This window comes from Anopheles moucheti, chromosome 3, assembly GCF_943734755.1.
Source record: "Anopheles moucheti chromosome 3, idAnoMoucSN_F20_07, whole genome shotgun sequence".
Classification (NCBI taxonomy): domain Eukaryota; kingdom Metazoa; phylum Arthropoda; class Insecta; order Diptera; family Culicidae; genus Anopheles; species Anopheles moucheti.
In genome coordinates this window covers 48,641,253-48,658,398 of record NC_069141.1, presented here as the reverse complement: position 1 = coordinate 48,658,398, position 17,146 = coordinate 48,641,253, and the positions used below count along the sequence as shown (strand labels likewise).

The following is a 17,146-nucleotide window of genomic DNA, read 5'->3' as shown; positions in this document are numbered from 1 at the left end:
AAACATAAATCGAAACATGACTCCTAAACCAAGCACCCTAAACATAAAGATGTTCACGTATAAGAAATGTCAACATGAAATACAGAAATAACATCCCAATTCTCCAGAGGGAATCTACACAGAGCAACTATACAAATCATAGAAAGTTAGGACATATGGCCCTAGTAGCCGGTCCATAAATCACTAGGGGTAGTGGTAATAATCCATAACCACGGAGTAGCTAGGGAAGGCCCAGGAAGCTGGATTCCTAAGTGGTACCGTGGCAATACCTCAACTAATAAGAAGAAGAAGAATCTGTTTGGGCAATGCAGGTAAATAACGAACCTGTTCCGTCGCCTGCGTAATAATGGGTCCGTAGGAAGATTTGCGCCGTTTTGGAGTGTATATTCGAGGCAAGAAAGAAAATATTCACAAAAATGGCAGCATTACTATCGGCAACCCGTCACGGACCTATGTTCCGTGCAATGGTTCCTAACGTGTGGATTCTGTCTTGGCTAGTCAGCTATCAACGGAAAAGCACCAACATCAGTGCAGTCGATTCCTTTATCAGTGAGCTGATGGAAAACAAAAAACTAAAGTGGAAAGTGCTGAACAATCGAAATCGCAACGGTAAAACGAAATTAGCTTCACAAATCTCCGATTATGATGTGGCCACTAATGTCCACATTCCTACGGACACAATATTACGCTCCACATTTCGGCTCAGTGAGCTGTACAATGAGCTTACGAATAACCCACTAGTCGTTAACATCAGCCAGATGGAAGTTTCCCAAGTGGATCACCTACTCGGAACGGCACTGAAAGAACAAAATTCGGAGGATGTGAAACGTCTACTATCACAAATTTTGGAGTACGAAAAATTACCCTCTCTGCCGGTATTGAACGCCACACTTAAGTATTTGTCGCTCCAAACTCAAATGGAAACGATAGAACAGTTGGCCGCACTCTACACGCAATATCATCCAGAACAGAACAGCACGGCAATCGGCAGATTCGAACACTATAAAGCACTATGTCAATGGAAGCTGGGAAGTACACTGAAATCCCTGCAAACTTTTCGCGTCATAATGACCGACTGTGACGAGGATCAGTTGCTAACCGTCGATCATATGCTACTAGAAATGATCGATGAGACGATCGGTAGAAAGAGTGAAGCCGTTTTGCTTGCGGTAATAAACCTTTGCGAATTTTGTTTGATTGAACTGCGCCACGATTTTCCTATCTGTTACGTGTGGGAAAAGAGTTTCTTGAGTGCGTGGCACAGTGATCAAGAGGCAGCCAAAGCGTTGTTCGATCGGCATGGTGCTCTAAGGGAAGCTGTCAGCAGAAGGTATGTAGATAGGTCTAGAAATGTTACGCTAATAGTTACAACAATCGGTTCTACAGGAGTACAAATCTGTGTTACAAACTGTTGTACGACAACAACGTGGAGAAAGTTTACCAACTAATTGAACTGTTTCTGAAGCATGACATGAAAGCGGAATGTAAAGCTATGCTGATCAGGCTGTTCGAATACCAGTGTAAGTGTAACCATAAAAATTCTACCCTACCTTTCAATTTATCCTTTCCTAAATCCATCCAGATTGGCGCAAGAACCTGAGGGGATGTTCGGAAATTATTCAAAACGCCATCGATCTCAACATTTCTCTCCCCGAGCTGTGCAATCGTCAGTTGTTGGAGCTTCTGCTCGGACGCACAACGACAGGAATGGAACAGAGGGAAGCTTTGAAGCAGTCGAAAAACTTAAAACCAAACAAATACGAACTGAAATTCTAATGTACATATAGCACCGGAAGGTTAAGAAACACATAAAGATAAATTAAAGACATACGAAAGTGTAATTGTATTAACAATCTACAGCTTCACCTAATGTTGTTTTTGGTTTTAATACCATATAGACGGCAACTTACTTTACTTACTGCTCAACAGTTCAATATACAACTCTTTGCGTAGCTCACTAACATCCTGATCCCATCGCTTTTCCCAGTACACGGTCATGAGTGGTTTGATGCGATTTCCCGTCCGAATTGCCCAGGGTAGATATTGGCGAAGATAGTTTTGCCTTTGCCTAGAACAAAAGCTCAATTTGAAAAGAATTCATACGGAGAGCGGGAGTTTCATTCTCACTTGGGACGCAGTCGAAAAGCGCCAAAGACGGCACCCCCATAGCACATCGGCAGGCCAGTATTTAATGCTTCCACCCATTTGACCGTTACCTCGCCCAACATGTTGGTGGGCATGTCGAGAATAGCGTGTACCATATCGTGAGACTCTCTGTATCGGGTCATCACGTACGCAAGCTCTGGATCGTCCAAAAATCGAACATCCATCCGCGAGTCGGGCGTTATATTCTGTGAAAGAAAAACATAGTTCATCACACTTTGCCACCTGGCTTGCAAAGGGGTCGAGGGTTCGTTTTCAGCTGAATCCCTGATGCTTACATTGTCTTCCATAAACTTAACGTACGTATAACCAAAGGTATTTTCTGGAAACGCTTTCAGCTCGTCCATGTTAACCGTGCGTGTGTTGATGCGAGGTTTCTCGCTAAGAATTTGTTGCCCCTCTTCGGTGGATCGCATATAATAAAGCATCTTTTCCAGAGCCTCCCGGCCGGTTGTTTCGCCAAGACAAGCAATCATATCGTGTCTGTAAAGAAATGTCTTTAATTTAAATACCGTTTGTGGTCAATGTTTGTTTTTGCTCAGTCGCACGGCTCACCTTCGTGGATCAATTAAAGCGGCGACAGAACTTCCGGCGCTCAAGATTAATCTTTGGAGGTCGCTAATTTGGATTCGATTGCGGTGGAATTCTTTGGTAAATTCGTCCATCTCCGGAGCTGCTTGGTGTTGTTCTCCATTGTTCGAGGAAACGTTGATTGGTGCAGTTCCCTCAGTTCTGGCGGAAGTGGTGCTTAGGCAACGATATGCGCATTTCCGACTAGCGGAAAGCACCCGAAAACTTGTTCGAACAAACATATCGAATCTTTATGTACTCTGAAAACAATACGCAATTTTTAATGTTGTATTCTACAGAAAGAAACTAATATTTTTACAATCCGTGATTGTAAAAATAGTTAGTTGTGCCTTTTGTTTTAAAAACGGGTTTGAAAATAATAATGAAAAGTATCATCCCAACCCTGTAATTACGTCGATAAACATAAAATTGCTATTTCAAGTAACAATAGACCTGTACTACCATAACAGAAAGTTTGATAAACGAAGTGAACAAAATGGTTTTTTTTATCTGCAGTCATTTCAAGTTTCACTGAGGCCAAGGAGAACATAGCATACCAAGTGGCAAACACTTCCATAATCTATGTGTCCCAGCAATTATGCTATCATAATGATTCGTGTTTTATGGGTTTAATTTAAAACAACCTAATTAACCAACAAACACGTAGCCAACCATGCGATCGTTCAAAGCATTAGATACATAGCCATTGTAATACCAACACGCTAAAAGATCTTCACCTTCCCAGTCCTTGACTCTTTGCGGGAGCCCTTGACGTCATCGACAGCCCCCAGCAATGAGAGAGACATGTACGTGATGTTCCTGCCTACAGCATTTTTGTACACTATCGCACGAATATGATGGCAGAAGATGCCCGACGGATCAAACAGCATCGACTTACGACGACGAATCATAAACTTCACGTCAATAAACCTGCTGCAAACCTACCGTCGAGGTCACGGTCACCATTGTTAATCCGATCGAATAGATTGTATATTTTGACCCTGGTAAATATTCTGGGTCGAAGGAGCTGACCTTGCCTCTAACGGTTTAGTTGTGGATGATAATAAAGAAAGAAAGCAAAGCAAATGTCCATTCCACCAGTATGTAAGTTTATGCACAAAATGCATAAAAGCATTAAAGGGCAACTAAAAAGGCAAGTCTGTTACAACTTGGACATTACATTTGCTCAACACATGGAACAGATAAACTGGTTTTCTGAGCGGCCAAATCAGGGATCAGCAAAGATTTGGTTTTGTTTCAAAAGCTATTAAACTGTTTCAGAACAGGTAAGGTTGGCAAAGAAAATGAAATATTTTAAATGTCTTAGGTTTTCGTATTTCAGTAACGAAACTGTGGTAATGTAGTGTAGTAGTGAACTATATACAATTATGCAATATTCTACAGAACTGTCTAAAACACAATTCATTTTTCTTAAGACATTCGCATAAGCAAAAACTACCGTTCATTCACCGGTAAACATATAATGATAATAATTTTAATAAAATAATTATAAATTCGACCAATAATATGGTTATTTTACCACTAAGTACCAAACCAAATGTCCTACCTGGGACAAAGTTGAATTATTAGCTTAACAACCACTTATCTGATGATGACTTGATGAGGGCAAACACGAAAGCAACGAGCAAACAAGCTGTTCAACTTACCCAAATTACTCATCCTTTTATTATTTTTTTATAAGTTGCATTACATGCGCCAAGTAATGCTTCGAATGTTTGTTGTGTGAGGTAAGTAATTTAATAACATTTAAGTAATTGAAAGGCAACAATCAAAGTAAGAATTCTGAGTCAAAGTAGGAAGATAAATATTCGATCTTTTGTACTTGACCTGTTCGAAATTCGATGCATGGTTGTGAGATAGAAACTGAATCCGACAGCTGTTTTCAATTCTAGTTACGCTTTGAACATTGCTCTATTATTACAACATTATGGCAATCTGTAAAAGGACCCCAATTGATCCGAAAGTATAGGGCCAAATGTTATCATTGTTTTATATAATTCCCTCCGGATAAGATTAACAATCGTGACCACCGTTCTGCCATGCACCGGAATGAACGTTGCGCGCCGATTACTCAAGGGTTACTATCCAATGGATGGGCTTTCTTTCTCACAGATGTACGCACAACACCCTTACAAAACGGTTTTGTTTTTGTTACACAATGACCATCGCTATGTGGTTGTATATTGCAGCTCCATCCGCTTCACTAAAATCTCCTACACGATACATTTACACATCCGAACTTAAAAATACACAGCAAAACTAAAACGATGCAGTACACGATATCATGTTCGATGAATGTTTCTCTAATATCAACTCGTACGGGTACGGGTTATGACTCACCACCTCACCACCGGGGTTATGCTTTAGCTATACAATGGAAGATTGTAATGCTGCTGCTGCTGCGTTCTTCCCGCTAAAGTCCAGCAGAACCGCAGAAGGTATAACAAGAATTATTGGTTTTATCACTGCCTATCAGACGCGGCGTGGATTTCTGCTGTTTGTGTGTAGGTGATTTGAGTGACTACCGCTTAAAACTACATTGATGATCTGTACACTGGTTTACCACACAAATGGCCGCCTTGGATGCCTGGAAATCAATGCCCTTTAATTGAAAATGATGCCTCAATGCCCATGCGGTGGGCAGGCTAAGGAATTACTAATAAATATACGCCCTCACTATCGCACTAACCAATTCTGTCCTATACACACCGCTTCTGTTTCTTGACCCCTTTGGTTTTGTTCGATTTGCCGCGCACCGTCCCGCATCACACGTTATCGATTCTTCCGGCCGCGGGTAGAAGCAACTTTTTATCCGACGAAGTCGAATCTCCACCACCGCCGGAACTGGTCGGCTTCTTGCGAAACGTTACGTACGTATACAGCAAGCTGCCGGCCACGCTGATGTTGATGCCGAGCGCATTAAGCAACGAAAACACGTAATCGCCCCCGATGAACATGCCGATGTAGGTGACGCTGATGTTCTTCAGGCACCCAACGATAGTGGTTGTAAGGGCCGAGTTGTGCTGCGTGCAGAGTATGACACTGTACGACAATATGAAACCCATCACGCAGGACAGCAGAAACTGGGTGGCAAAGAACGGATCGTTCCATCCTTCATACTGCCAGGCACGATCGATGTCACCGGCTAGCCAGGTTCCGATTAATGCTGGTAGTATCATAAACAGGGAGTTGTAATACATTAGTCCGTACTTTCCCATGTCGGCCGTGTCCAGCTTCTTCTTCATGTAGACTCCGTTCGCTGCCGTAAGCGTGTTTGTGATCATCACGTACATGTAGCCCTGCAGATTGAAGGACAGGTCGTCCAGGGCGGCCATCAGTGCGCCTCCGACCATGGCAAATACGCTTACTTTTACGGCAAGCGTGGGCCGTATTCCGAGCACTAGCAACTCCAGCAGCATTGTCAGCAGAATTGAAAATCTTCGTAGTGCGGCAAACATCGGCAGGCTAAGGGCTTGGGTTCCACCCAATCCGAACATCATGTTGCCAAGATATATCAGTGGCAGCGGGAATATTCGCCTCGGAATATCACGACTAAAATCGGGAAACTTGACCAACTGCAACCGTTTGGCCACAAACAGCACGACGATGCTGGCAGTCAGCTGACCGAGGCTGAGTACGAGAAATGACGGAAATCGGTAGCTGGTCAATACGGTCTTATTGACTACGGTAATCAGGAACGATGACAGGCCGTAAAAAACGGCACTGGATAGTTTTAGAAACTGGGTAGTGTCGGCACTGGCCATTTCCGACCCCGACGATCGCATTTTCGACAGATAAGCTATCATGACGACTACCGATAATGGCCAGCAACTCGCAGCAGCTTACGCTACTTCCGTACTGGATCAGTGTTGGCTGATGTTTGGCAGCGTGCTTCTAACCCGTATGTTTGTGAGATTCTGTGCCGTGGATTGCTTATCGCTAATGAGTGTTGCTGTGGCTGTGAGTCGAGATTTATGTTGGTTCCTTGAATGAAGATTTCTACAATTCACGTTTGCTGTCGGCCTCGTACCTAGTGCCGCTCCAGTACCATATTCGTACGGTTCGAATCGATCCAGCATTCTTACGGGTCACCCGTTATTGCTCGGTCTGCTCAGTTTCAGTCATCTACCAAATGGCACTGGTTCCGGATCTATATAATTTCGTTCACGATCCGCTAAGTCCACCGACTTTCCACAACGTTGGAGGAATTCCAACAATCTACCGAGGTTTGACACTTGATTCGCTCGCTGTACACCGGCTTTGTATTCCTCATTTGCTAGAATTCTTCTACAAAGCTAACTTTAACTTAGCAACGCAGACGATTACTGAGCGACCGACGTTCGATTACTCTCCAGGTTTTGCTTGGTAGGTATTTCTCGCACTTTAATGAATTCTTTTCCACATTATCGAACGGGAGATGGCACAACATATTCAAAACCAAATCACTGCAATCCAGAGAGGACCAAGGGGTCCGGATAATAAGACGTAGCGGTTGTGTGCTTCACCGTTTAGAACACACGCGTCTCAAAATGCCATGCTGATGACACAATCACGGAACAAATTATCCAATCTACAACACGAACGAACAAAATCACCGAGAAACTGAACATCCGAAACCCTTCGGAAGGCCACGGATTCCATCAACATAACACTTGCATGCGCCACCACCGCTACCACCTTTTACTTGCACAACGAGCTGCGTAGACCTCGTCTATTGACATACGTACCCGGATAACTGAGTTTGACAGCAATGACACTGCTTTGTTTTTCTTTTCCCCTCGAGTGCAATTATGAAATTATTTACGGGGAAACTCGCTCACAAATTGCACCGCAATGCGTTTGCTTATTGTGGAAAGTGCACAAAAATAATGAAAATCATTACAAACACTCACCTTTGCTCGAGAAACGCGGGTTTATCAAAGAAAGTTTTGGAAACAGCTTGTTTGGTCTGAAGAATTTGTCAAATAGAATGCGAACGAAGCAAAAGGGCTAATTTCACGCACCACTTACACTACAGGGCGGTTCGGTGCAAAGTTCGGGCGAAAATACAGTGCGCAGCAAAAGTGAATCAGCAATACTAATCCAGTAATAGAGAGGAAACGCTGATTTCGATTTATTTTTGCCACACAACACCCAAAGCATGTTTGCTCGTTAGTAAACATTTTCCACACAGGAATGTTATGCCGTTGATTGTACAGTGGCCGTTAATGAATGGATTCCTAGCAGCAGTGCGCCGAAAATGTGAAACATGAATCCAGTGGCATTACATTACATTGCTAGAAGATAAAATAAAACTATCGCTGACAGTAGTGGATGCACAAAGCGCATCTGCTAACTGTTATCTGCGTTCGCCTTTTACTCCCGTACTTTTTGCTTGACTGTTACGACCGGTTCGGGGGGAGTTCTTCTGCGCTGGTTTCATGATGTTGGGTGGCGAAGCAGCTGCTGCTGCTGCCGCCACGGCTACCGAGTAGCGTGTCGTAGCGGCATGTGGCTTCGGCGGTACTCCACCACCAGCCGAAAGTAGGGGATTAGTGTTAGGAACCGGTTTGGGTGTTCCCATAGCTTTTCCTGTGCCGTTGTTGCTATTTCCACCGTTTGGTCCTCCGCCCGAACCATTGTTGAGGACGGGTTGCGGTATCGAAGCGCTCAGATTGGGGTTCGGTTCGCTCATGTTCACCATCTCGTTGAAGGTATAGCAAAAATCACCAAGTCGTACTATCTCGCCGTTTTTGCCAGAATAAAGTGTAAGCGATTGCCGCCAAACGTTTGCGTACCCTTTGGTCAAACGTACAATATCGCCCGGCAGCAGTTGTTTGCCCGGCTCGTCCCAAATGGACACGTTAATAGCAGCACTCTGGTCGGCCACTTTAAACGTGCGTACTTCGCGATTCTCTTTCGTTAGCGTCACCGGCCCAATCTCGAGTATGATGAAAATCACATTGATATTTTTCATCCCCGGATAGATGTCCTTGATGGCCATAAGATCAATCGGATTCGGATTCGGTGGTGGGTGGTTTTGCATCGGACTGTTGGTAAAATAAAGTCAGCATGTCAATATTATGACGCATACTTCCAACGTAATTGCATTATGTTCACGCATCTGTGCGCTTAACTTACCCGTACATATTAACGGCCATAGCGTATCGGTAGAACAGTTGAAAGAAAGTGCTTTTTATTCCATACGCTGCGGAAACTCCTTGTTTACAGCCCGAATGTTATGGTTTGTTTTCGCCCGATGACGGGTGGAGAGCGAAATAGATGCTGCAGCAGGAAATAGAAACGGGCGAAATGGACAAGGGCAAGCGTCGTAGCAACTGTCACAATGACTGTCATTTAGCACAGCAAAAATACGCCATCGCGGTTGCAAAGGTAAGTTCATTTGATCCTTGTCTGCGAAATTTCTTTGTTCGTTGGTAGCATTTTGTAAGAAAACTTTTGGACCTGTGGAAAACAGAAAGCAGTACATTTCATACACAAATTGCGCTTTGTCAGGAATTACGAATATCATGGATATCGACGAGGAAGAGTTTGAGGCACCAACATCCAGTAGCAGCCGAGGTGAGCGGAAGCGTTTCGAGGTCAAAAAATGGAATGCGGTAGCGTTGTGGGCTTGGGACATTGTTGTGGACAATTGTGCGATCTGCCGGAATCACATTATGGACCTCTGCATCGAGTGCCAGGCGAATCAGGCATCGGCCACCAGTGAAGAATGTACAGTGGCTTGGGGTGTCTGTAATCATGCGTTCCATTTCCACTGTATCTCCCGGTGGCTGAAGACCCGGCAGGTGTGCCCGCTTGACAACAGAGAGTGGGAGTTTCAGAAGTACGGCCATTAAGGTGATATTGACCAGCGCGCAACACCGATTAGCTTGAACGAATTACACGAAGAGGACAAAAATTGGTCGGGTAGCATGCGGAAGTGATCTAGTATGCGGAAGGAAGGAACGTTCGTGCACACCCGTTCCGAGGATCTGAATAAAAGGAGTATTTTAAAATGCGATCCACATGCATCATACAATAAATTGAACTCTTTTACCGAAGAGCGAATGTACACGTAAACACACACAATGCTATAAGTTTATTCGATTATTTTCATCATCACAGTCTTTTTGTCTTTTTCAAGAGAGGTCCTCAAGGATGTTGGTCCGTACACCGCTGAGGTTGTGATTGGGTTGCGTAGTTGTGGCTGCATTGTCCGGTTCAACCCAATGATTCCCGTCCAGGTGATTCGACCAATGTGGCCATGTTTTAATGATATCGAACAAAGCCTTGCCCGGGCTCTCGAAGGGTGCCAACTGCCGGTGCCCATACAGGCTGTAATTTGAAGCTAGATAGTTACCCTGCAAACCAAGCTGGATAAGCTGCTTCGCTGCACTCAGCTGTGCGACCGGTGGCGGTTCTTTGATGAATGTGCCAATGAACGCTATGCAGATGCTGTTGTTATTGAAACCTACGAAGGGTTAACAAGTCACGTTGGATCAAATTTTATGTAGAGGCCCTACCCTGATGATCCGCATACCTTTCGTGTGCGCTCCTTGTTTGGTCCATCCTCGCCCTTCGTATGCATTGCCATCTCCACCGACGAGAAATTGATACCCTATGTCAGAAAAGTTCCTGGAATCGGGATCAAAGTGAAACTCCTGGATCAGCTTCACCTGATATGTGCATTTCGCCTGCGGAAGGAATATGTAAAGCAAATAATGTGGGAATGAAAACGACGGCAATTTGATGAAAATAATCGCATCAACTAAAAACAGTTAGAGGCAAAAAAACAATTACATCTTTTTGTTTGCTACCGCGTCTGATGTATATTTTAAACGTTTGAAAGTATCTTGATGATATTCGCAACAGTACAACTAACCTAATACTGAAGCCATCTACTACACGTTGCCTTCTTTTGTTGTATCTACAAATTCTGGTATGGTTCGAAGTGCCTCTATCAACCATTTTCCAGTTGGCGCTGTTGGATCCAATTGTTCCGAAGCGTATATCTTGTAGTTTTCCGATATGTATTTCTCCCTAGCACCGTACTGGAGCAGATATTGCAACAGCTCCATCTGCTTTTCGGTGGGCTTTTGAGCATAATTATAATTGCCTATGAAGGCGATCCCTACGCTGCGGGTATTGTAATCTGTAAAAAATAATGGATCATGTATGATTAGTTGTAGCTTTTGTCCTGTGTTGTGAGAGTTGCTGTTACCGTGCGTATGAGCGCCAACTTTATACCAATTACGTCCTTCGTAGATTTGTCCATCGCCGCCGATGAGAAAATTGAACGTTATATCGTCGTAGTTTTTTCCATCCATGTGAAACAATTGTATATAACGCACTCGCAATCGACACGCCGCCTGAAACAGTAAGAGTAGAAGAATGTTATAATTTAAAGAAGATTTTCGTTTTAGATTATTTAAATATTACTTATTTCAAATATCCATGAGGACCGCTCCCCCATGGAGCAAGGACTATGACGTTCTGGTTACTGCCAGAAGGTATAAATGACTACCAATGATGGTATACATGATATGAGTAGATCATTACACCAAGAAAAAGTCATCCTAAACAAAACAGTCTGACTATCGCAAGGCAGCATGTTTTATTGCGCTTTATGAGTCGTCTTTGTGATGGAAGAGTTTTATTACATCTTGCTCTTGTTCATTTCTTATCTAATATTCTCGTACTGTCGTAAAAACATATTGAAAGCTTAAACACATCCGAAGCTGAAGTAAACATTTTTCAAATCCACGATCATGTACGATCTCTTAACTAGGAAAATTGATGGGTTTTTCAAATTGTAGCACCAGCTAATAAATGATAAAAACATGTTGCTTTACAAAAGATTGCTCAACATATTTATCGCACTCTTTTCTGCATGAACGTCCCTGATTTGTTTTACATTGCAGACCCTTGATCAGTCTTTCACGATCCCGTTCCTATTTCCGTCTGCTCTGGTGAATGCGTTTCCAATTTTACACATTTTCACTAAAATGTAGCAGCAGACGCAGTTTTTCCATGAGCAGTTTTCCCGGGCTTATGGTGGTTTTTAACTGGCTTGCTCCATGCAGCTTGTAGTCCTGGGCAAGCCAACCACCCTCGGTACCGTTGTGAAGCAGTAGCTCTAACTGTTCCATTTGTTGTTCAGTTGGCCGATCAACGGTTTCGTAATTACCGATGAAGGCAATCCCTTGGCTGATGGTGTTGTAATCTGCGAACGCGAAGTAAAAATTGGCAAGCTTCAGAAAACGGTAGCTTGGGACGACTGTGCACTTACTTTTGGTGTGGGCACCCACTTTGAGCCAGCCTCGGCCTTCGTAGACGAATGCGTCGCCACCGATCAAAAAATTGTATCCAATATCACCATAATTCGTTTGGTTTATGTGATACCTTTGAATTGATTGCACTAGTGCTATGCATGCTTGCTGCGCATAAGGTTCAACGTGATTTCCAGCAATGCGAAGAGGCAGAAGTGTTTTGATAGAAAGAGAGTAGTGTAAAGTGTAAGAGGGGTTTGAAAAATTAAACAGGATTAGAGGTAGACTTAGAGGAGAAAGTATAGAAATAATTTTGATGATTACTTCGAAACTGTTTGTGATAATGTAATGTATTTAAAACAATGCTTAGACAGTAAAAAAGCGTTTGTATAGGACAATTGTTGCCCTAGAAGAGTTTGCATCAAAATGATATCCTATTCGGAAAACATTCATCGCTTGATCTAAACATTGTTTTGTTTGAATGTTATGTAGCACGTGAGGAGAGATAGTGGTGATTTACTTCATCGCAAGCGTGCTGTAGCACAGTGAACTCGCAAAGCATGGAGCATAGCTCTTCGCTAAACGAGCTATCCTTTGTATGATCGTGTTGGGGGTAATATAATCGCATAGCTACAAAGCACTTAATGAAACAATATCGTTTTGTTTGCACACACCGAAATAAATGACAGAGACTTGACTGCACACATACCGGACGCTAGGAGTAAAATGATTCACAATACAATATGCGCATGATGATCTGCTTTACACAAATTTCACAGCTGAAAGTAGCAAATGGTAATGGTAGAACGTAGTAAAAATCATCGACGATAAATATGTATAAATGTGAATATAATAACAGTACAACATGATGTAAGGTGACTTTTGCTATAGCTTTCGGCATCAAGCTTATGGTTTTAACAATGCTTCTTATTTAGGCAGCATTTATTACTCTACAATGCAATGCACTTACATTCAACTGTGCAACAACTTGTGCAACTCTCGTAAGAAAGCATTAAATGGGTTCATTTGTGCAAAAAATTCTCCGAGCAAATCACAAATGTTCGCCATTGCGATAAAGTGTAAAGCTTGATATAGCAATAATGTGAAAGTTTACACTGCATTGCCGTCTTATCTTTGCTGTCCTGTTTGAGGGCTTACCTGAGTAGTGCACCCTTCGGTGGCAGTGTGCGCAATGATGACGAGATTCGCCGGCAATTTCAGATCGGCCAATTCGCCCCGCGATGGTTGAGCCAACCACTCGGTTCTCGTAACCAGCCGCAGTGGTTTCGGATCCGGGAACAGGTCGTCTTCTGTGGGAGCAAAACGTAAGTAAAAAATCGCGGATTTGTTATATACCGTTCAACCAAGTAGCAAATGTGGTTACAGCGCAGTTCGTAGGTTCGTTAAGAAATTAGCTAAAAAGTACGCTTTGTACCTATGTCCTTGTCCTGTGGGATATTGGGACGATTGTCATCGCCATCGCCAACGGGGGGCCTTAATCTAGCTTTACCTGACGCGGTGAGGATGGATATGACCGCTACGATGGCACACAGCACAATCATGAGCGATATCATGACGATAAAGCTGAGCAAGGGTTTGTCCTTGATGATTGTCTTAAGACTAGTTTGCCAGGTTCGTGGCTCTGGAGGTATAGATGCTGAAGGTACTGTCGATGGTAGAGCAATGGAAACATACTTTAATGGCCGACTGAGTAAGGCGATCGTACTGCGATCGTAGGTGACTGACAATACCTTTTTTAGAAGAATCGTTAGTATCATTTTCATGCTCACGATATCCCTGGTTGGTGTTCCCATTTTTACGATCCTGGTAGATGTTCTTTATCACAACCTGCCCTTTGATGTACGTCTTGTTGCCAAAAGTGATGTCTGAAGAATTGTGTACCGCGATCGCACCTATACTGGAGGCCCCCGGGTTGGGTCTGATCGCGGGACTGATCGCTTCGGCACCAACTTTCAGGTTCCCGTTCGGAAGAACGCATGCCTCCCCGGGTACCAGCGTACCCGGGATGCGGTCAATGGCGCGCTTGATCGAATCATCATCACACTCCGTATCGCTACTGCTATCGAAGGCACTCGAATCGTCATCGCAAGGGTTGTCTGTTCGTTTGATGGATGACGCCGAGATATTGGAGAGACTGCCTCTGGTGCTGTCTGTCGTGCCGGTTACGATACTCAGGCTGTTTACACCCGCGGGCGTATCAACGCCACATTTCGGTGACGATTGTGTCGTAAAGTATTCGGTCTTGAATGGTTTTCCATTTTCCCCTGTTTGATTCCTTGCCAGTGTCATTGCGTCTTGGCTAGTGAGGTTGCAGTACTAGTTATGTGCAGAGCTGTCTGATGTATCTTACGATGATTGTAGTATTATCTGAGCCAAATATTGAGAGACATCTTTGCTGGCGGATCTCACCCTACCCTCAAAAGAGTGAAATCAGTCTGCAAAAATAAACTTGCCATTAGTCACATTATCTTCACACGAAGGCCATTATTATAGCATTCCAGATACAACGACAACTTCGGATAGACAACTTTCTCGGAAATAGCTATATAGTTAGATATGCACATTATTATGTAAGGGTTATGCCGTTTTCCGAGAAGCATGCTGTTGTAAACAATGTGTGTCGAGAGCCAAGAGTTTGTGGGGTTCGTGCTGTTTAAAATTGTTTCTATCGCTCGATTGCACACTACACTCATGATAATGATAATGTGTTTGCACTGAGGTCAACTTTACATGACGAAGTACTGATAAGCGCCTAAGAAATAGAAAAGCAATTCACTTCCTTCACTGTTTGCATTGTGCACGAGTGGTTGCAAGAGAACTCTTCTTCGCGGCTGGATGTGAATGTCGCAGGAATGAATGGTACGGAACAAGGGCAATGTAAGTGGTGCATCAACTTTGGACCAAAGCAATGATTCCGACACAACTTTTTTGCTTCCATCTATTTACCTTTTCCATCTTTTATCATCTTCAGACGGAAGATATATTAGAGTAAGTGGTTTAACTATCATTCTGAAAGATCATTTGTTTCGTTACCGAAGATATTTCAAACTATGAAGGCTCCATCCATCTACGATCTTAATCTTAATGTTTCCAGAGAAAATGCGATGTTCCTTTTCGGTAACATAAGTGCACGACATCTTGACCAGTATTTTAAATTTTCCTTGACTATAATTCTAGTTTGCGGAATTTATGATCTTTTTTAGCCAGTTTTGATAACCAGTCTTGGTAACATGAGCTACTACTACATCAAAGAATAGAAAACTAGAAAATTGTTCGTTATGTTTGCTAACACATCAATTTCGTTTCTTGCTTAGCAGTGCTCAACTTTCTGTTGCCAATAGAGTTGAAGAATATAGAATCTTTTAACACGATTGGCCTTAACCCATCTATTTCATTCGGTATCGTATTGTGAACTGTTTAAGTTTTTGTTCAGAATTTCGATTTATCCCTTATCTTGTCTCAACTTGTCTTAACTTCCCATTTTCTTCTAACATATATAATATATGTATTCCACAAATTGCGAATTGTCATACTTTATACACAAGAGGTTTAAAACGCCCCTGTTCACACAGCCACATTACGCATACACAAAACCAGTACGGTGCAAGTCTTGCCGTCATTCACGACTATACTCGGCAGCTAAAACATCTTCCTTATCACTGCACAAATACAACTAACTCCAACAAGTTCGCGCGAAGTGGTATGGGATCATCAGGTTAAGCCGTTTGCAAAATCCTTGGCTCACTCACAGTCACTGCCGTCTCCACCGGAACTGTTAAGCTAGCATGATTCCTAGAATGCCTCAACTTCTCGAGCATCTTCTACTTCGCATTGTTCCGTAGTACCCCGTACATTGTATATTGGTGTGTAGTAAGATTAGTTTTGACATGTTCGGTAAACACTGTTCAGCCGAATGCTCCGAGTATCACGTTCAAAACTGCGCATTTCTCAATGTGCGAACTGATGTGAATATAAAAAATTTAAAGCTCAAAAAACACCATTTATTACTGATCCCACCACCTCCTAACGATCGACAAGCCAACCCGATCATGTGTTCGTGCGTGTCGTCGGCAGTGTGAGCTTTGTTGAAGGTTATTTGTTCTGTCTCCCGTAGCAAATCACCAACACCAAATGGATGGAAACAATTGGATCTTGTCTCAATTAGCGCATCTCACCCTTCTCGGATGGCATGTGAGCAAATATGTTTAAAAATTGCACTATTATGGACACAAGCGAATTAAATGACACTTACACTAATTTATGCGTGAATTGATATGCGACACGTTCAAATTATGTTTTTTCAAATCACTGTTATCACACACTATCTTAGCCTATCTCTTGTCGAGCTTCCCGTTGCTTTGCTGTCACGCACTCACACACCACCAATAATTAATGAACTTGTTCGAAAGTAATCGCAGGAATCCTTTCCACAAACTTGCCCCCAATAACCGCTAACGGATCGCAAAATTCCAAGAATACACCACTTCGGCTTAGTTGCGCTGTTGCACTGACATGAATGAAGTAGGTTTTATTGAACCTTTGTTTAGCAAAACTTGATGTTACGCGGATATGCGCGTACCGACCACGATGACCGAATCGTTGCGTATGCGTTCACGATCTATCAACTACTATCATCATCTTGCGGGAGCTGGAAGCATGGGACAAACCAACACCGCCACATCGGTTTTTTGACGCACATTTCGCTATACCACACACATTCATGGAGCGCGATCGTGTTTGTTGGAATCGCGAGCTTGGCATACTTTTGCACTGTGAGCACTGCGAGTTGGGAAAGGGTATTGTAATATTCAGTTATGTGTTTACATCGCGCACGAATGATATTTATGTGCAATATATTTAAATGGCAACAAATTTTACAGGAATTAAATATGATGTGGAATAAGTCTGATATTTAGTGAATTAGTTATTATCGTAATATCTTATATGATTTCACACTTTGGCAGCCAACCAGTAGCATACAACCACGGCAATAACTTGGTGTTTGATTTAGTTTTGGCCTTATGCTATTTTGACACGGCGTGCAAAGGGTTAATTAACAATTCCCTCTGATTTCACGAGTGCAATTTGTTCCAACAACGAAACAGGCTGCACTAATTATC

The 17,146-nt window shown here is 42.9% G+C and overlaps 6 protein-coding genes across 11 annotated transcripts; 2 read left to right on the top strand and 4 right to left on the bottom strand.

Annotated features, from left to right (window-relative positions):
• Positions 1 to 314: 314 nt before the first annotated feature.
• On the top strand, positions 315 to 1,808 carry LOC128303952 (uncharacterized). The gene is made up of 3 exons (XM_053041057.1): positions 315 to 1,330; positions 1,387 to 1,520; positions 1,583 to 1,808. The coding sequence occupies exons 1-3, from the start codon at positions 417 to 419 to the stop codon at positions 1,774 to 1,776; spliced, it is 1,242 nt and encodes a 413-aa protein (XP_052897017.1). The 5' UTR covers positions 315 to 416; the 3' UTR covers positions 1,777 to 1,808.
• Positions 1,809 to 1,905: 97 nt separating this feature from the next.
• On the bottom strand, positions 1,906 to 2,976 carry LOC128304377 (ubiquinone biosynthesis protein COQ4 homolog, mitochondrial). Its single transcript, XM_053041557.1, has 4 exons — positions 2,719 to 2,976; positions 2,442 to 2,646; positions 2,128 to 2,351; positions 1,906 to 2,068 (listed from the first exon to the last, which is right to left on the bottom strand). Exons 1-4 carry the CDS (start codon positions 2,973 to 2,975, stop codon positions 1,912 to 1,914), a joined length of 843 nt encoding a protein of 280 aa, XP_052897517.1. The 5' UTR covers position 2,976; the 3' UTR covers positions 1,906 to 1,911.
• Positions 2,977 to 4,836: 1,860 nt separating this feature from the next.
• Positions 4,837 to 7,422, bottom strand: LOC128302021 (UDP-sugar transporter UST74c). The gene has a single exon (XM_053038733.1). It carries the CDS (start codon positions 6,558 to 6,560, stop codon positions 5,520 to 5,522), a length of 1,041 nt encoding a protein of 346 aa, XP_052894693.1. The 5' UTR covers positions 6,561 to 7,422; the 3' UTR covers positions 4,837 to 5,519.
• A 413-nt stretch (positions 7,423 to 7,835) lies between these two features.
• LOC128304560 (SOSS complex subunit B homolog) lies at positions 7,836 to 8,993 on the bottom strand. The gene is made up of 2 exons (XM_053041756.1): positions 8,875 to 8,993; positions 7,836 to 8,783 (listed from the first exon to the last, which is right to left on the bottom strand). The coding sequence occupies exons 1-2, from the start codon at positions 8,892 to 8,894 to the stop codon at positions 8,093 to 8,095; spliced, it is 711 nt and encodes a 236-aa protein (XP_052897716.1). The 5' UTR covers positions 8,895 to 8,993; the 3' UTR covers positions 7,836 to 8,092.
• Positions 8,994 to 9,044: 51 nt separating this feature from the next.
• Positions 9,045 to 9,819, top strand: LOC128304561 (RING-box protein 1A). 2 transcript variants are annotated; one of them, XM_053041757.1, is made up of 2 exons: positions 9,045 to 9,126; positions 9,250 to 9,819. In XM_053041757.1, exon 2 carries the CDS (start codon positions 9,264 to 9,266, stop codon positions 9,591 to 9,593), a length of 330 nt encoding a protein of 109 aa, XP_052897717.1. In that variant the 5' UTR covers positions 9,045 to 9,126; positions 9,250 to 9,263; the 3' UTR covers positions 9,594 to 9,819. The 2 variants fall into 2 exon arrangements, with proteins under 2 accessions (XP_052897717.1, XP_052897718.1); XM_053041758.1 differs by lacking the exon at positions 9,045 to 9,126 and adding an exon at positions 9,161 to 9,180.
• LOC128304559 (peptidoglycan-recognition protein LC-like) lies at positions 9,806 to 16,634 on the bottom strand. Of its 5 annotated transcripts, XM_053041754.1 has the most exons (7): positions 16,279 to 16,634; positions 13,757 to 14,461; positions 13,441 to 13,671; positions 13,164 to 13,315; positions 10,958 to 11,105; positions 10,619 to 10,888; positions 10,301 to 10,430 (listed from the first exon to the last, which is right to left on the bottom strand). In XM_053041754.1, exons 2-6 carry the CDS (start codon positions 14,313 to 14,315, stop codon positions 10,638 to 10,640), a joined length of 1,341 nt encoding a protein of 446 aa, XP_052897714.1. In that variant the 5' UTR covers positions 14,316 to 14,461; positions 16,279 to 16,634; the 3' UTR covers positions 10,301 to 10,430; positions 10,619 to 10,637. The 5 variants fall into 5 exon arrangements, with proteins under 5 accessions (XP_052897711.1, XP_052897713.1, XP_052897714.1 ...); XM_053041751.1 differs by lacking the exons at positions 10,619 to 10,888; positions 10,958 to 11,105 and adding an exon at positions 9,806 to 10,207 and having other exon boundaries at positions 10,277 to 10,430; XM_053041753.1 differs by lacking the exons at positions 10,619 to 10,888; positions 10,958 to 11,105 and adding an exon at positions 9,806 to 10,207 and having other exon boundaries at positions 10,277 to 10,430; positions 13,516 to 13,671.
• Between the last annotated feature and the right edge of the window lie 512 nt (positions 16,635 to 17,146).